Source organism: Anthonomus grandis, chromosome 9 (genome assembly GCF_022605725.1).
Source record: "Anthonomus grandis grandis chromosome 9, icAntGran1.3, whole genome shotgun sequence".
NCBI lineage: Eukaryota > Metazoa > Arthropoda > Insecta > Coleoptera > Curculionidae > Anthonomus > Anthonomus grandis.
Genome location: NC_065554.1, coordinates 19,020,375 through 19,035,041, shown reverse-complemented (window position 1 = coordinate 19,035,041; position 14,667 = coordinate 19,020,375). Strand labels below are relative to the sequence as shown.

General features: G+C 32.7%; 1 protein-coding gene and 1 long non-coding RNA gene across 6 annotated transcripts in view; both read right to left on the bottom strand.

Moving 5' to 3' along the window:
• Nucleotides 1-6,342, bottom strand: part of LOC126740276 (protein pygopus-like) — a 29,490-nt gene extending 23,148 nt beyond the window's left edge. For 2 of the 5 annotated variants that reach the window (XM_050446231.1, XM_050446228.1), the window contains exon 1: nucleotides 5,518-6,336. In XM_050446231.1, the coding sequence (XP_050302188.1) occupies nucleotides 5,518-5,839 (322 nt within the window). In that variant the 5' untranslated portion in view covers nucleotides 5,840-6,336. Of the gene's footprint in view, nucleotides 1-5,517 lie in introns of all 5 variants that reach the window. The other 3 variants (XM_050446229.1, XM_050446230.1, XM_050446232.1) reach the window with 3 other exon arrangements.
• A 5,198-nt stretch (nucleotides 6,343-11,540) lies between these two features.
• Nucleotides 11,541-12,302, bottom strand: LOC126740467 (uncharacterized). The gene is made up of 3 exons (XR_007661913.1): nucleotides 12,197-12,302; nucleotides 11,879-12,135; nucleotides 11,541-11,817 (listed from the first exon to the last, which is right to left on the bottom strand). It is a non-coding gene; the product is annotated as an uncharacterized LOC126740467 (long non-coding RNA).
• Nucleotides 12,303-14,667: the final 2,365 nt, after the last annotated feature.

Here is a 14,667-nt window from a genome sequence, read left to right as displayed (position 1 = left end):
TCAAAAATAAGTTAACATCTGGTGTAGACTGTGTGCTTAGCTTCTTGGTTAAAGATTGCATTGGTGTCCTGGCTGATCCGCTGACCTACATTTTCAACTTAATACTGTCAACAGAACAAATCCCTGAAATTTGGAAGACTGCTAAAATAATACCTATTTTAAAAGCTGGGGACTCTGATCAAATTGTGAACTACAGGCCAATCTCATTACTCTGTAACTTCTCAAAAATTTTCGAAATTATCCTGAATCGCTCGCTATTTAGTGACGCAAAAGAACTCATCTCTGTAGACCAGCATGGATTTTTTAGCGGGCGATCTTGTGTTACTAACTATATGTTAGGGTGATCCTTGGTAGTACAGACGACGTTAGGCTTGTTTTGAAGAACAAATTGAAGACTGTCGGTAAATTCTTCATCGAGACAGACATGACGCCTCGGCAGCGCAATGAGCTTATGGCAGCCAGATCGGAGTTAAAGCGGCGCAAAGACGAAGGAGAAAATAATCTTTATATAAGATACATCAATGGTTCCCCCAGAATTGTAGCAAAAAACTAGATTCGCCTTTATTTTCACATGCTAGTGATGCCCACTTAACTTGTTTTTATCAAAATGTTCGTGGTCTTAACACTAAAACTGAGAGTTTTTTTCTTGCCGCCATTGCTCAGGATTTTCACACCATATGCATCACTGAGACATGGTTGAGGCCAGAGATATCTAGTGGTGAAATATTTCCAAAGACTTATGATGTTTACCGGTCGGACCGAAAATTTGAATCCGTAATTGCCACACGAGGTGGCGGAGTTCTCTGTGGAGTTTCTAAAAACATTGTGTCTGAAAAAATTAGTTTGTCTGATTTTTGCAACAGTATTGCGCCCTCTATCGATGTTGTTGGCTGTAAATTTACTATTAGGTTACAGATATTTTACATGATTGTTTTGTACATCCCACCATCTATCACATCTGTAATTTTCGATCAATTTCTGGATCAGTTTACACTTTTAATATCAAAGCTAAACCATAATGTAATAATAGTGGGCGATTTTAACGTGTCTGATTTCTCTATTAACTCACCTACAGGTAATCATGTTAGTCAGAAGTCTATTGCTGTGAATCATTTTGCTAACACTTTTAATCTTGTTCAATGTAATCACATCCTAAACTATAATAACAGACTATTGGATCTTGTTTTATCTAACTTCACCTGTACTGTTTCGCGTAGTGACGTGCCTTTTGTCTTGGAGGATTTGCATCACCCTGCACTGGAAATTGATTTTACCGTCTCAGGTCAACGTGTCCATAATTTTCAGCTTAATAAAAACTTATCTCATTCTTTTAATTTTAGAAAGGCCAACTTCCATCTCCTTTATGACTCGATCCTTGAAGCTGACTGGTCTACTGTGTATTTATCCTCTAACGTTAATGATGCATGTGGAGCCTTATATGATATATTGAATGGCATATTTGCCGCACACATTCCTCTTAAGCAGCAACGTAAAAGAAGATTTCCAAATTATTATTCTCGAGAATTGATTAGGAACATTTATAGGAAAGAAAAGGCTTTCAAGGACTTTAAAATGTACAATTCTCCATTCTTTCAAAATAAATTCCATTCTCTTAGACGCCTTATCAAACTACAAATACACAATGAATATAAGTTGTATATATCAAACACCGAAAGGAATATTTCTTTGGACCCATCTAGCTTTTGGAATTTTATTGGTTCTAAGAAGGCTGGCACCAGGATTCCTGGTATGATCAGGCTACCCGATGACGTGGTAATTAAAGACCCACAAGACATAGTTGATGCTTTTGCACTGTTCTTTGGTGAGGCATTTATACAATCAAATTTCATTAACCATTCGTCGACGTCTGATAATGTGCCCCACTTTGACATTGCCAACGTTGATGCTTCCCAGATTATTTTGGCCAGTAAAAAACTCAAAAATAAGTTAACATCTGGTGTAGACGGTGTGCCTAGCTTCTTGGTTAAAGATTGCATTGGTGTCCTGGCAGATCCGCTGACCTACATTTTCAACTTAATACTGTCAACAGAACAAATCCCTGAAATTTGGAAGACTGCCAAAATAATACCTATTTTAAAAGCTGGGGACTCTGATTTAATCGCGAACTACAGGCCAATCTCATTACTCTGTAACTTCTCAAAACTTTTCGAAATTATCCTGAATCGGTCGCTATTTAGTCACGCAAAAGAACTCATCTCTGTAGACCAGCATGGATTTTTTAGCGGGCGATCTTGTGTTACTAACTTATCCTGTCTGTCTAGTCACATCTGTGAATCACTTGATGTTAATACTCAAGTCGATGTTATTTATACCGACTTCCAAAAAGCCTTTGATCGGATAGATCACTATATTTTGCTGCATAAATTAACTCAGTATGGTTTTTCAGGGAGATTATTTAATTTATTTCATTCCTACTTGATTGGTAGATCTCAATATGTCGAATATGAGGGCTTTAAATCGAAACTTTTTAACGTAACGTCGGGTGTGCCACAGGGCTCGAACCTGGGTCCGCTCCTGTTTAGTTTTTTTATAAATGACTTGATTGAGTCACTCACTTGTCATAGGCTGGCTTTTGCCGATGATTTGAAGCTATATTTAAATGTATATGGCTTGGAGGATTGTGTTTTTCTTCAGAACTGTCTAAATACATTGGAGGTATGGTGCGCTGTTAACAGGTTAGGCTTGAATGTGGCTAAGTGTAGTGTGGTCAGTTACTCTAGATCAAAAACACCCTTAAATTTTAATTACTTTATTAATGATACTATTTTGAGTAGATTAGAGCAAATTACTGATCTTGGTATAACCTTTGACTCTGAATTTACATTCGTTCCACACTTCAATAACATAGTCAAGTCAGCCCTGAGAAGGCTTGGGTTCATAATTAGAAGTTCTCAGAGTTTTACCTTGGAGTCTACATTAAAACTGCTTTTCTGTTGCTTTGTGAGATCAAAACTGGAGTTTGGCTGCGTTATATGGAACCCGCTCTATCAGAATCATGTTGGTCTCCTTGAATCTGTTCAGCGTAGATTTGCTAAGTTTTTGGCCTTCAGGCAGGATGGCATATATCCGGTAAGAGGGTTTGATCATCGGCAACTATTGGAACGCTTCAATCTACATCCATTACAACTCAGAAGAATGATCTTCTCTGTAAAATTCCTGCATGGGTTACTGAATGGATTCATTGATAGTCCTGTACTTCTTTCCGGTGTACGTTTCATGGTGCCTAGGCTTAATGCTAGACATCCCCTAACGTTCTTTCTGCCAAGGCCTCATACTAACATCCTGTTGAAATCGCCACTATATACAATATGCGCTATATTTAATCGGATCTGTCACATGTGCGATATAAATTTCTCTCCGGTTCATGTGATTGTCGATATCTTGGTGGATCATTACTCTTGGGATTAAGACCCATGTGTTTAAGTTATAGTTAGTAGGTATATTGCAGTTAATTTAATTTAATTTAATTTTGTTGAATATGTGATTATCTTGTTAAACTTTTATAATTGGGTTTTTATATCATATTAATAGTTATTTGTTCTAATTCTTTGGATAACTTTTGAGAATGTGACTTTACTTTACTCTTTTTCTTTTCTTTTCATTCTTTTAGGTTTGTTTGTGTGTGTTTTTTTTTTATTTTAACTATATTTTTCATTGTTTTGCAACTGTTTCCTGTTATTGGGCAAGTTGCCTGTTGGAAATAAAGGCTTATTATTATTATTATTATTATCCTGTCTGTCTAGCCACATCTGTGAATCACTTGATGTTAATACTCAAGTCAATGTTATTTATACCGACTTCCAAAAAGCCTTTGGTCGGATAGATCACTATATTTTGCTGCATAAATTAACTCAGTATGGTTTTTCAGGGAGATTATTTAATTTATTTCATTCCTACTTGATTGGTAGATCTCAATATGTTGAATATGAGGGCTTTAAATCGAAATTTTTTAACGTAACGTCGGGTGTGCCACAGGACTTGAATCTGGGTCCGCTCCTGTTTAGATTTTTTATAAATGAGTCTTGATTGAGTCACTCACTTGTCATAGGCTGGCTTTTGCCGATGATTTGAAGCTATATTTAAATGTATATGGTTTGGAGGATTGTGTTTTTCTTCAGAACTGTCTAAATACATTGAAGGTATGGTGCGCTGTTAACAGGTTAGGCTTGAACGCGGCTAAGTGTAGTGTGGTCAGTTACTCTAGATCAAAAACACCCTTAAATTTTAATTACTTTATTAATGATACTATTTTGAGTAGATTAGAGCAAATTACTGATCTTGGTATAACCTTTGACTCTGAATTTACATTCGTTCCACACTTCAATAACATAGTCAAGTCAGCCCTGAGAAGGCTTGGGTTTATAATTAGAAGTTCTCAGAGTTTTACTTTGGAATCTACATTAAAACTGCTTTTCTGTTGCTTTGTGAGATCAAAACTGGAGTTTGGCTGCATTATATGGAACCCGCTCTATCAGAATCATGTTGGTCTCCTTGAATCTGTTCAGCATAGATTTGCTAAGTTTTTGGCCTTCAGGCAGGATGGCATATATCCGGTAAGAGGGTTTGATCATCGGCAACTATTGGAATGTTTCAATCTACATCCATTACATCTCAGAAGAATGATCTTCTCTGTAAAATTCCTGCATGGGTTACTGAATGGATTCATGAGTCCTGTACTTCTTTCTGGTGTACATTTCATGGTGCCTAGGCTTAATGCCAGACATCCCCTAACATTCTTTCTGCCAAGGCCTCATACTAACATCCTGTTGAAATCGCCACTATATATAATATAGCGCATATTTAATCGGATCTGTCACATGTGCGATATAAATTTCTCTCCGGTTCATGTGATTATCGATATCTTGGTGGATCATTACTCTTGGGATTAGGGCCCATGTGTTTAAGTTATAGTTAGTAGGTGTTTAAGTTATAGTTAGTAGGTATATTGCAGTTAATTTATATTAATTTTGTTGAATATGTGATTATCTTGTTAAACTTTTATAATTGGGTTTTTATATCATATTAATAGTTATTTGTTCTAATTTTTTGGATAACTTTTGAGAATGTGACTTTACTCTTTTTCTTTTCTTTTCATTCTTTTAGGTTTGTTTGTGTGTGTTTTTTTTAACTATATTTTTCATTGTTTTGCAACTGATTCCTGTTATTGGGCAAGTTGCCTGTTGGAAATAAAGGCTTATTATTATTATTATTATTATTATAAGATAACTGAAAATACATTTTTATTCTTATTAAAAAGGTTAAAAAATCAAACTAAATTGTCTTTGTAATTAAATACTATATGTTTTTTTCTTATGTTCACTAATTAAGTCGCCAACAAAGAAATTGATAGGAATATACTAATATGAAAATGCTTGTGAAAATTTTAATATTTCATGGTAGACTGTTGAATTAAACACTTTTTAAAATTAGAGATGTATTGTATGACTTGAATAATTTCTTTTGCTGAAATTCTAAAAATGTAAGAAACAAACTTACCAGGTCCCATAGGACGTCCAATTCCCATATTACAAGCCATGTTATGGGGCATGCCCATTGGTCCACCCATGGGGCCCATAGGCGGTCCCCTATTCATTCCCATATTACTTAAAGTGCTCGGGCAGTCATCAAAGGGGTTAGAAGCAACTATGGTATCACCATATCCACTAGGAGTGGGAGGCAATAAATCCTGGACATTTGGAGGTGGTTGAATGGGGGGAGCTTGATTATTTTTCCTTCTCTTTTTTGGGTTGCTTGGAGGACCAATTATATCTGGCCCCAAACTAGGAACATTTAACCTGAACGGAGACATGTTGGCCATTGGTTACAGTTCAAGTTTGAGCTTCAGTGAAATGTTAGTTTATTTATTTTCACATTTTAGATAATACTGTGAAAAATAATATAAACATTCCGTCACTTAGGAAGGTCCAGAATGATGATTTAATTTATTCAGAGTGACTCCTGAGTTTGAAAACTATGTAACTAAACACTTGTCCAGAGCTTTAGAGGAACAGTTGTGGGGTAGTGTATGGTATTATTAAATCCTGTGAAATCCATCGATAATTCTGAGCACAAGTGTGGCCTCAGGTTGTTTAGAGATTCTAAAAAGTTCCATAAAATAGAAAAATATGATGGTACAAGTCCTGTTTTAAACAAACAAACTTCTGCTGTGAAACATATTGAAGAAGCAGATGAAGACATCAAATTCCTTGCCATAAGCCCAGAAGTGATTTTAAACAACACAACGAAACTTTTTATCTTATAAAAACACCAGCAACTCTAATTGAGCCCAAATTTCACTGAAACTCAAACTCAATGTCGATTGTCAATGTCATTATTAGAAGTAAAAAACCGGTCGGTAGCAAAGGAATCTGTATAGTAGCAAAATGTGGTATTCGTTTTCATCAATAGATGAAAGTTGAAACATCAATAGTTTAAGAAAATTTAAATTTTAATAAGAATCGATAAAATAATTATATTATTTTATAAAAAAGACAATCAATTTTTAAAAATAACTATACAACTTTAAATATTCTTTAAGGAAAGCGTTTAATCCGTTATCGTGATTATTGTTCGGATCTTGGAAAAACATAAGAACCAAAAACAAAAAACCATCAGAATGGGTTGAAAATTAGTGAAATTATTTGTTATTCGATTCGCTCACACCATTACAATTTACTTTTTGGGATTCGTTACTGCTATAGATTAATATTTTTTAGATACGAAGGCTCCGTAAAGGCTAACTCTGAACCGCCGACTGCGACCGCCCTCTGAATGTCGAGCAGTAATAATCGGAAGCGAAAATGGGCTTGTGATGTCATAATAGCGGGAAATTTGACATTTGATTATGGTATCAAATTTTGATTTTGCTCTACTATACCGTGCGCTTAAAATTAGTGCGAAATGTGTGTTTTTTTGGAAGCTATAGCAGGCAGATTGAAAAAGTGTTAAACTGGGATTTTTTTATTAAGATTTTATTTTTTTAATCGGCATATTACAAAAAAGTCCTCCTTTTATGAATTTTTCTATTTGACTACTATAATTTGTGAAAGATCCATATACAGTACCGAGCAAAAGTGGAGAAACATTTTATTTAATAAATATAAAGCCATAATAATCGACTATTGCCAATAAACAAATACTCACATTATTTCTTTGGGTTCAAAGGAACCTAGAAGCATATTTGGTATTTATAAATTCTTGCAACAAAAACAATCTATTTGCTTATCTTTATTTCATGAGGAGCAAAAGTAGACACATCTCGTGAGAGTAAAGTTCTTAGTTTATGTTTGCTTATTGAAAGCAATACACAATAATATTTTGTTAATTAATAAAGAATAACCTGTAAATATGCCTCGAGGTATTACTTTGGCGTTATGTATAAAATAGTTGATAATATCAAAATATCAATCGGGTGTTAAGCAAGCAATCATTGCTAAGCAGTTCAGGATTAAACCGCTCAGTCGTTTCCAAAACCATAAAGTTACACCGCATTAGGAACTCATTAATAAGTCCACCTAAAACTGGTAGGCCTAGAAAAACGACGCCTAGAGTTGACGAGAAGATTAAATCTTTAGCTCTTAAAAATCCATTTAACACAGCAGTGGATATAAAATTTCAAGACGATGTAAATATTAGTGTCCATACAGTTCGAAGACGTTTAAGGGACAGTGGCTTGCCGGCAAGAAAACCATCCAAGAAACCCTTCATTTCGAAGAAGAATCGAACCGCCCGACTTCAATTTGCACATGACCATTTAAACTGGTCAGAAGCAAGATGGAATACAGTATTATTTTCGGATGAAAGTAAGTTTAATTTATTTTCTTCTGATGGTATTTTATGGGTCAGGCGTCCTAAAAATAAAAGAGTTGATCCAAAGTATACTTTGGGCACTATTAAGCATGGAGGGGGAAATGTACAAGTGTGGGGTTGTTTCTCTGGTATATAAATGGGCCCCATTGTCAAAATTGATGGGATTATGGATCGGTTTAAATATTTAGAAATATTACCTGATAATATATGTTGCCATATGCAGAGGAAAACATGCCAGTGCAATGGAAGTTTCAACACGACAATGATCCGAAGCATACAGCTAAGATTATAAAAAAATTTTTTGAGGAAAAAAAAAAAACTGTTGTTAAGTGGCCAGCTCAGAGTCCTGACCTTAATCCCATAGAGAATCTATGGGATTTAGTAGACAAAAAAATTCGTAAGGAACATCCCGAAAAATTAAAAAATGGAGACGAGTTGTTTGAAGCAGTTGAAGCTGCATGGCATTCTGTACCCAACGAGACCTTAGGGAATCTGATTGGATCTATGAAAAGGAGATGCCTTGCAGTTATTAAAAATAAGGGATATGCAACTAAATATTAATTTGTTGTTATTATATATTTTCTTTAAATATGTGTTTCTCTATTTTTGCTCCCTGTTTTTTTTTTAATTTACATATGGCTTTATAATAAGTAGAATTATATTGTTTATGTTTTATTTTTATTATCTAGTTTGGTGTAGTATTATAGGATAAAAAAATTTTAGTTAACTTTAATAAAATAAATTTAAAAATAAAAAAAAGTTTCTTTACTTTTGCTCGGTACTGTATTTCCCACTAGATAAATACGTCTTAATTTCAAAAATTAAAAGAAATGTATTCATAAAATATAGAATTACTATATTTTTCAAAAAATTCACAACAATTAAACACGCTTTGATGTTAAAACATTAAACAAAATATCAAAATACGTCCAAATTCCACAAGATATAAACTCACAACCTAATTTAATAATTAAGAAATTTGTTGTATAAAGAGCAGTTTACCAAGAATAATTTATAGAGGTTGTTATAGTAGATGTGTCAAGGTTAATAAAAATTTAATAAAATTATCCCCTACTCAATTCACTAGTAATGTTCCTTAGTAAATATTATAAATTAAATAACAAAATATCAAGAAATTAGCAATGAAGGAGGCAATAAGTAAAAATGCTAAAAGTACAATTTATACAGAACTCTCTAATTTTAATAATATTTATTTTAATTTTTTTACGTTTTTTATCTTTAAATACGATTTAAGGCTGTAAGAGATTTCTTATAAAAATACGTGACCTACGTAAGACGATGCTTTAATTTCCTAATTTTTAAATAATTTATACGGTTTTATTACTGTCAATATTTAAACTAACCTGCCAAGCGAATTTTGAAATCAATATTATATACAGACACAAATTAAAATAATATAATTAATAAATAATACAACTTGTGCGGGAGGTTGGTTAGTTTATATTAAATCAAAGAGTACAAACACAAGGTGTTAAATGTAATAAATGTCTTACTAAAATAAAACTTTTTTAAATCTTTTTTAGATTTGTATTTTGTGGTAATGAAAATAGCAAGCGGATGAAATGTTAAAAAAAATGCTACTAAAACTAATTGATATTGTCCCAGTAAAATTTATTCGTCTAATGCTTTGTATGTTTTCCTAAATATCCTACTCTGAGATATACTATTATATACTTAAAATTCAACAATACATTGAAATTGTATGATTAAAACCTCAGGGTTATGGCTTTAACTATATGGAAAAATAAAAAGATCAACATATTGAAATTTGCTCTAAAATATTTCTACTTATGGTGTCCGCTAGTGTGCCACATTAGTAATGAGCAATATTTGGTATATACTTTTCTATGCTTCTTTGCCTTAAAGATATTAATTATTTTATCTTGATTTTTTTAAATATAGAAGTTTACTAAAATAATTATATATCAGCTGGACCGGAAGAAAGAAAATACTCAATAACTTCTTTGCATTTTAAGACAGACAAATGATATTAGGCATGCAGGTATGTTAGTTAAACCAGCATTTTTTTTGACGTATTTAACTGCATCAAATTGGGACTTAATCTTTTTTTAATGATTACCTAATAGGAGCATTATTTTTCATATGTACATTTTCTTCATATGTTTGGGTGTAATCTTTTTTCCTGAGATATCGAAAAAAAAATTGAAAATAACACTTTCGTATGACTTTTCTCTTCCTACATGATGGTGATTTAAAATTCATTAGCGTTTCGCCTTTAGAGTCCATCATCAACTTTTTGGTATATGGGCGTCATATTGGTTTACAGCAAATTTAAATAATTTTTGGAATTCTGATTTCTATACCAGAATGAATAATTTTTTTTAGATTTATTAACGGATCAAGCTCAATACATAATTATGTAAATAACCAAATACAAGCTCCAGTAACAATCAAATTAAACAACAAACAAAAAGGATACAAAGATTTATTGACGATGAACTTAGTTTATAAACGAAGGCCAGATGAAGGTTCCAGAAAAGACTTTAAATGATTAAAAAAATCATAGCTCATTGCTTAGTTTTAATGTTAGAGGAATAAATTAATTTTTAGCATAGTTTGTCCATTAAAAAGTTTGGATAGACATTCTATTGTTGAATGTTAAATGGACTAACCTATAAAGAATTTTTAAGTCTTTCTGCTTTGTTCTAGCTGACTTGAAGGTTTCAACATCAAGTATTGAGCAGAGAGTTTTACAATGAAATTCTTAATCATTGTAAAGCTTGTAGTAAATGTACCTATAAAATATATGCTGAACTCTTTCCAGTTTGTGGATATGAAATGTATAGTTTGGGCTCCAGATAGAGGAGATATACTCCAAGTGTGTTCTGACAAAGGCAAAGTACAGGGTTTTAATGGAGGTACTATACGTGGCACCAAAGTTCTAGATTATTGAGGTCTGCCTGAAGTGCAAAACAGTCATCAGGCCATACCACTCCCCTGAACAACCAAGAAGTTTACTGAATAAGATCCCGTGATTCACCTTGTCAAAATGCCTTGGAGAAGTCAGTGTAAATGGAATGAATCTCCTTACCGCCCTCCAAGGCACCTAGATCTCAACATATATGAGCAAGTTCAGTTCTGTTGATGAATTCTGTTTAAAACCAAACTGTTCCTAAATATTTTCAGAGCTCAAAGAGGAAAATTTTCACCTCTGAGGTATCACTAGACTTATTGATGGGAACCACATAACTCATTTTCCAAAAAACACATCTCGTGAGAGTAAAATATAAAGGTCTAGAAAGGATAAAGCAACAATTTTTAAGTAAAATGGGATGTACGTTGTCAGGACAAGGTCCTTTATGAGGGTCAACTAACGTCTGTGTAAGCATCTGAGATTGAAATAGAAACTGCTTAAGTTGTGAGAATTGAAATTATTTGTAGAAGGTATCTTCATGGCTTGACTGGTGTTACCCAGAGCCAAAATAATCAGCAACAAGTTGAGCAATTTACGATCCAATTACAGCTTTTTTGTCATTGAGAAAAAAACTAGGTGAAGGCTAGGTGAAGGCCCAGAACTCTGTAAGAAGGAGATTATTTTTTTAACAAACTTGAACGAAGGGCAAACATTATTAATAAAATCGTATGGGCAAATTTTAAATAGGTCTGTTAAGTATTCTATAGCTGATTGATTAATACGAGTACCATGTACGATCTAAATAAAACTTCCATTTTAAGTTAATAAAATAATTTATTTTAATACCTTCCTTAGCCTAAATAAATAAGTTAATCCTAGTCACTAAGTCACTAAACCGCTTTAACTTAAAAATGTAATTTTATTCGGTAATAAAGAACTGCGACAATAAGTTCAACGCTCCAGCCATTATGATGAAAACATGCCATGCAGCCTTCATTGTTGTCAAATTTTTCTCTTTCCTTAAACTTGCCATTTTTAGTAAATTTGGCAACATAAAGATGTAGACCAGACCGCTTATTGCTCCAGTATACCTATCAGAAAAAGAATGATTTCGTAATTATGAAAAATTATCTATCTAAATGTTTGTTTTACCTGATTAATGTACCAATTTTAGGCAAAAAACAAGCAAATAAGACGCAAATAAGTAACAGTCCCCCATTCAAAAACATCACTCTTCCATAAGTGAAATCTCCAAATTTAGAATTTTTGAAAATCTGATTTATGTTGCTCAAAATGTCTTTTCTGAGCATGAAAGAGATCAATGGGAATACTGTGAACAGCTGGAACATCAGCAGGACCCTCGCGATGATGGTTAGGGTGTCGTTTTTGCTAAAGTTGTTAAAAATATTCTAAAAAAAATTATAAATAAGTATAAATAAAACATCAGTACAAAATATTTTATTAACTCACATCTTCGATACAAGATTTAGCCAGGGGGAAAGCTGATGTAAAATAATACTCCGATGAATAAATAAGTGAATGTCACCAAACCAAAGGCTATACTTAGGTCACGACCCTAAAACAACAATTTTTTTCTTAGATTAGTGAGAAAATAGTAAAAGTAAAGATGATAAAACAGAAACTGTTTATAAATCAACTTTAAACAAAATTAATCTTACAATAAAAAATACAATACAAAAAAACAATTTAAAGAAAGAAATAAAAGTCAAGCAAAAATTAACTAGGCATAAATTAGCAAAGTTCTTTCAAGAGAAATAAATAATTCAATAAGTCTCATATTACAATATAAAAATAATTATAATACATTTATGAAAATAAAACATAATGCTATAATATAACAAAATGCTATTAATAAATAAAATAATGCGGGGTATTTATCGAAAATGTGAACAGCTATTGAAATTAATATTTTAAAATTACTTTACTCTTATTAATATTATAGGTAAAATTATAAGAAATTATAAAGCTAGGGTTTTTGAGGAATTTAAGAACAATTAAATAAATGCTGATCTTAGGAAATGATTAAATACCTATTTTAATGAATTTAAAAAACATCTGGTTACTGGCTACTAGCTACTAACTAAACATAAAATTTGAAGAATGTAAATTCGCCTTATTAATTAGTTTAATTTAGGAATTAAAATTTCTTTGTCCTACAATTTTGAATAGTAAAAAAGGCAGCTTAGGTTCAAAATATAGAAAAAGAATTTGTATTTTACTAAAACAAATTAATACATTTGAGAATTTTGACTAACAAGAGAAATAAAAAAACAGAAATAAGTAAATGTATTAATGACAACTACTCAGATAGTTACAAAACTAAGAAAGGCTTTGGCTGTGCCGTACATTGTAAAGACTTTGAGATATTCTTGCTGAAAATCTTTAATAAATGATTTTATTGTCACACAGAGTGCAGACCGGTAGTTCTTTGGCTGTTTAGACTACGTCAGAACTACTATAGCAATGCAACCGTACCCTTGTGAAAACTTTTTCCAAAAAAGGGTAGTGGTTCAAAATCAAGGGATCAAGGGATACAACCAAAAAAATTGTAGTAATTAATTACAATTTATGTAAGAAGCATTTTGTAGAGCAATTCGGAAGTTGTCGCTGTTCAAAAGAAAACTACTACCAGGCATCCTCCCTGGTCACTCAGCTTTGTATATCAACTTTGTTTAAACCCAATTAAGTGACATTTATTCAAATTGAAACTAAGCATGATCCCATGCAGAGCATGCAAGCACGAAGATGAGAGAATGGGGCAGATACTTTGGGATTTTCCTTGTCTCGTTAATACGTGACAGACGGGCAGAATTTTCGGTGTATCCCATCCATTCCTTGGAGATACATAAGATTTACCCTTGACGATGTAGGATTCGAAAGGATCTAATTCCAGGTGATGCTTTGCCTACCGTCTTTCTCTAATGATGTGCACGTCTAGTACAGGTACTTTCTCTAATGCTTTTGATACTATCAATCTTAACCTTTTAAGAGCAAAGTTATAATATTATGGTTTTTTAGATCAGACTCACAATAGGTATACTGAGGTATACCTGTGATGTTCGCATCACTCTCTAAAGCACTCTCGCACATTACAGATACATAGGTATAAAAAAAATAATACAACAGCTCAAGGGCGTAAGCAGCAATTCATTTTGAATCGATTAGGTGAGAAGACGAACTTATTTCATATCCAAAATATATCAAATTCGGATTTGATTCAATCAACATTATGGGTACATGCTCCAAACACACATTGTATTTATATATAAAAATGCCAAACGGCGTGGATCTTTAGCAAATCTGTTTAATACTCCCTTTACTAAATCTTTTTAATTTTCTTTGAGATGATTTTCCACCATCGTTGACTAAAGTCAAATCGTTACCCATTTCAATATGCTGAATGTATCTTGAGAAAGGTTTTCGATCGAACTTGTACAAGGTAATGCGATGGCAATGTGGAGAGTTAATCTTGTAGCTGAAAAAAAACACTGTTGCTTCTCGGACAATATCTTCTTATAGTTTTAGAATTTTTGTCTTTCCATTGATGCATGCTTCAGTCTCATAAAGTAAAGCTTAGAACTTTACGAAATTTTTAGAAAGATTTTTAAAATCTCTATTTTCAACAGCTGGATGCAAGTGAAACAAAGAATATGTAGGCAAATTCTCTTTGAAGAACCTTCTTCCTAATGAAGCTACATATAAATCTAAATAAGTGATCAAAAGCGATATTTTCCAAAATTGGACGTCATCAGATTCAGGATGATTGAAGCGACGTTTTTGATGATTGACAGTTCAGAGTTTTCCAATCAAAACTTTTCTGCAATTAACTTGAAATCAGTCAGAAGTCCTCAATTCCAATATCTACACTTTTTCGATAATCTTTTTCTAATTTAATAATTTGATACTCTCACGAGATGTGT